This window comes from Malus sylvestris, chromosome 3 (genome assembly GCF_916048215.2).
Source record: "Malus sylvestris chromosome 3, drMalSylv7.2, whole genome shotgun sequence".
Classification (NCBI taxonomy): Eukaryota; Viridiplantae; Streptophyta; class Magnoliopsida; order Rosales; family Rosaceae; genus Malus; species Malus sylvestris.
The window spans coordinates 8,022,076-8,026,024 of NC_062262.1; the positions used below are offsets into that span (position 1 = coordinate 8,022,076).

The 3,949-nt window shown below is 36.3% G+C and overlaps 1 protein-coding gene across 1 annotated transcript; it reads right to left on the reverse strand.

The window, feature by feature from the left end:
• Nucleotides 1-1,956: 1,956 nt before the first annotated feature.
• Nucleotides 1,957-3,936, reverse strand: LOC126616924 (serine/threonine-protein kinase BSK1-like). Its single transcript, XM_050285044.1, has 3 exons — nt 3,860-3,936; nt 3,618-3,745; nt 1,957-2,135 (listed from the first exon to the last, which is right to left on the reverse strand). Exons 1-3 carry the CDS (start codon nt 3,925-3,927, stop codon nt 1,957-1,959), a joined length of 375 nt encoding a protein of 124 aa, XP_050141001.1. The 5' UTR covers nt 3,928-3,936.
• Nucleotides 3,937-3,949: the final 13 nt, after the last annotated feature.

Consider the following 3,949-nt stretch of genomic DNA (forward strand, 5'->3'; position numbering starts at 1 on the left):
GAGCACCGCAACTGCCAACAAAATGAAATTATTTCATCGAAATGAAGAAAAAATCCAAAATAAAAACTGAAGAACAATCATTATAAAATATATCTTAGCTGAATAAGAGTTGTTCCAAAGCGATCTGAAAACACACCGCCACCAAACTGGGGTGGAAATCGGCCAGAAATCCGGCCACAACCAGGAAATCCCAGACGAAAAAAAGGCAAACACTGCGAATTCTTGCCCCGAATCACTTTGGAAACCCTGGAAACAATTCTATCAGTTTCCACGAAAAACACTAGGTTTAGATGGATTCAGAACGGCTCAGCAAGCACAAACCACAAAGAAATCCCTTAAAAACGAAAAGCAGGAACTCTTTTCACGAAACAGAGAATCAGAGGGATTCGAAGAAACACCAGGCAAAACGAAAAGGGAAAACCACAAATGAGGAAAGGCAAAAAGGAACAATAGCCTAGCGACTAAGGAAGACTCTCGAAGTCAAGAGAATAATGATGACCGATGCGTGGAAAACAGGGGAAAAAACGTCTCTTTACTGCGCCAACCAAGCAAACAAACGGAAACAAATGAGAGCCCCAAGGGCATTTCTGCCCGCGTTGTTACGGGTTTTAAAATCATATAAAACATGTCAAAAGTTCTAATCTGAAATACTATGTACGTACATGTGATTGATGTCTTGTTCATTAACAATAGGCAATACTATGTATATACATATGGAATGCAAGAAGGCAATTATTGACCTTTTGCTCTAAATATTAAAGAACACTAATACTAAAATACAATTTCGAAAAACCTTTCCAAGCAGTTGGAACATCAAGAAAAACACTAATTCTAAAATACAAATTCAATTTCTCTCCATCTTAAAAAGCATGCAAGCAAAGAGTAATTTTTATTACGGGTATGATTAGCTTGTAATGACTTGTCCACTGTGATAAAAAGCATCCAGTTTCTCATTGTCTCCAATTTCCATCACCTCAGTTGCCCCTTTTGCAGATTTTTTTTTCTTTCTGTCTTTCAATGAAGCCAACATTTTGCCTTACGCTTTGATGCAGCCTCATCTAGATAATGTAAATATAAATTTATTACATATACATATAACATTCGTTCCATCTAATTATTTATAACATATACTAATAATACTAACCACACAATGCAAAAGTACCAACCACACATTTGTGCACACATTGTAAATAGTATTCTACATAAATACTAAACCAAAAATGTTGGCATATACTAATAATAATAACATTCGCTGGCAGCAAAAGTACCCATTGCTCATCTAGATAATTTAAATACAAAAAATCGACTTTACACCGAACACAACAAACTTCTGTCTCCTTTACAATTCCTCAAAGAAATGAATTCATATAAAAACTTGGTTATGCCAACATACTTCTTGCAAATTATATTCATTTCAAAAAGGAACCAAACCAAAACTTCTTGCAAATTATTTTCATTTCAAAAAGGAACTAAACCAAAAATGCACATAAAAGCTGACTGAAGTACCAAATTCGAACAATTTGGGCAATTGGGTATACTCAAAACAATTCAAAGAGCAACAATTCAGCATGAAAGCAGCAGAAAAACAAAAAATAAGGGGATATCGAGATTCAAAAAAGTAGCAGATAACATGACTAGGAGAGATGTGTTTTTCATTGAGAAGATTCAAAAGGATAGTCCCAAAGCTGAACATAACACTTTCTAGTCACACTATTAATTGCACTGAGAATTTAGTCTTAGTGATGGACTTGTTGCAAAGTTCAAAATTGCATTCAGACTTTAGTTTTAGTGTAAAGCACATGATAGCAATAATTGGCATAATGATCTCAACTCATCATTCTCAAGTATTCTTAATCTCGTGGGATGAGGGTATAGTAGGAATATTCAGCGGATTATACAATATAACTCCTTATTCATATTAGTAGGAATATTCAGCGGATTATACAATATAACTCCTTATTCTAAATAAACAAATTTGGGAAAGGAAATTGGAGACATCACCTCATTAAAGAGAACCATATATGAATTTAAGTCACAGTACAATGGGCTGCCTTCACTACTGCAGTAATCCAATACTTTGGCAATGTTCAGAGCAACTCTTAGTCTCATAGCACACTCAATGGTCTGATTCTCCCCTGTCAAGAAAGTGTGAGATGAATTTATGCATGAAGCACTTTGAATGGCCATAGGCAATAAATTTCAGCAGTCACTTGTCAAGAGTATGAGAATGAGAAAAGCAAAATAGAAGTCACAAATTGAAATGAAAATGGCACATTTGTGGATAATGAATCAGCTTCGTGAAAATGGTTTGAGATGACAATATCATGCTCAAGTAGAACAAATGCATTCTTTAAAGCAATGAACGCCCCAAAAAATCAATATCGTATGTTGTTTGTACCATACTTGACCAATCCTGAAACTACTGAGCACCGGTCAATATTATACCGTCAATGACCCACAAGAGTTTCCCTTCAACCAGGAGGCCAATCACAACGCAACATGTGTGTCAGAATAAAGCTAGAAACTCTCTTCTATAAAAGGAGATCATTCTCCCACAATAATCCCTAATGTCATTTGTACTAAATCATTTACTAGAACTCACAAAAGAAGAGCTTGAACATATGTATTTGTGTAAACCCTTTACAATTAATGAGAACTCTTCTACTCCGTGGACGTAGCCAATCTGGGTGAACCACGTACATCCTATGTTTGCTTATCTGTCTCTGTCCATTTACATACTTATCCACACTAGTGACCGGAGCAATCTTGCGAAGGTCACAAGCTTGACACTTTCTGTTGTACCAAAGTTCTCACTGATTTTGTGCATCAACATATGTAAAAGAAGAGAAAGTTATGTCTTTGCATGATTGTCATCAAATCTAGATTAAAAATTTGTAAATTTCAATTGTATGACTCTTCACATTACAAATAGACAGTGGATGCAACCAATTCATATTCGTAACCATTGAAATGCAGTGCAACTTTCAAATAAAGGGTGTTCCTCCTAATATTTCCACTGTTCTAAAAATCCCCGCCTAGCGCCGCCTAGGCGCTAGGCCCCAGCCCACCGCCCCGATTAATGCCTAGGCCCCAGCCCACCGCCTAGACAGCCTAGGCACCCGTCTAGACCCGCCTAGGTTGCAACTCACTTAGACAGAAAATACATAACTTTCATTTTGCATTTTGTTTTTTTTTTCCAATAAATTGTAAGAGACTTGTTGCATACTTAAATGAACAAACATTATATCCTTATTTCACATGTTTTCATTATGTTCCAATACTTCATGATATATATGCATTCTATTTTGTAGTTTATGATGAAATTATATATATTTCATGTAGAAGGAGACACTTATTTACATGAAATATGATGGATTTACTTAAATCCGCCTAGGCCCCGTCTAGCCGCCTAGGCGCTAGACCCCAGCCCGCCGCCCGACTAGCGCCTAGCGACTTTTATAACCTTGAATATTTCAATGTGAAAAGTGTCAAACATGTTCTCATTTCTTGTGCATAAAAGAAAAGCCAAAATTGTATATATATATATATATATATATATATATATATATATATATAAATAAAAAATCATTGGGTAACTGAATATAGGAGTCACATACAGTTGAAGAGATGTTTGGCAAGGGTATCATGATGCATGTACTCCGTCACCAGCAGCCTCTTGTCGTCGTTGCAGCAATACCCAATCATGAAGAAATACGTCCTTGAAAAAAAAAACATGTTGCAAAGACTGCACAGAGAAATTAAAACTACTTGACAGTTCTCCAAAAATCAAAAGTAGTAACTTCAAGAAATACTTGGACCAATTTGAAATTTGCCCTCTTCGTTAACATAAAGGTCGTACCCAGTGCACAAGGCTCCCGCTTTACGCAGGGTCTGGGAGAGGTGAATGTCGGCTAGTCTTACCTCCATTTATGGAGAGGCTACTCATACC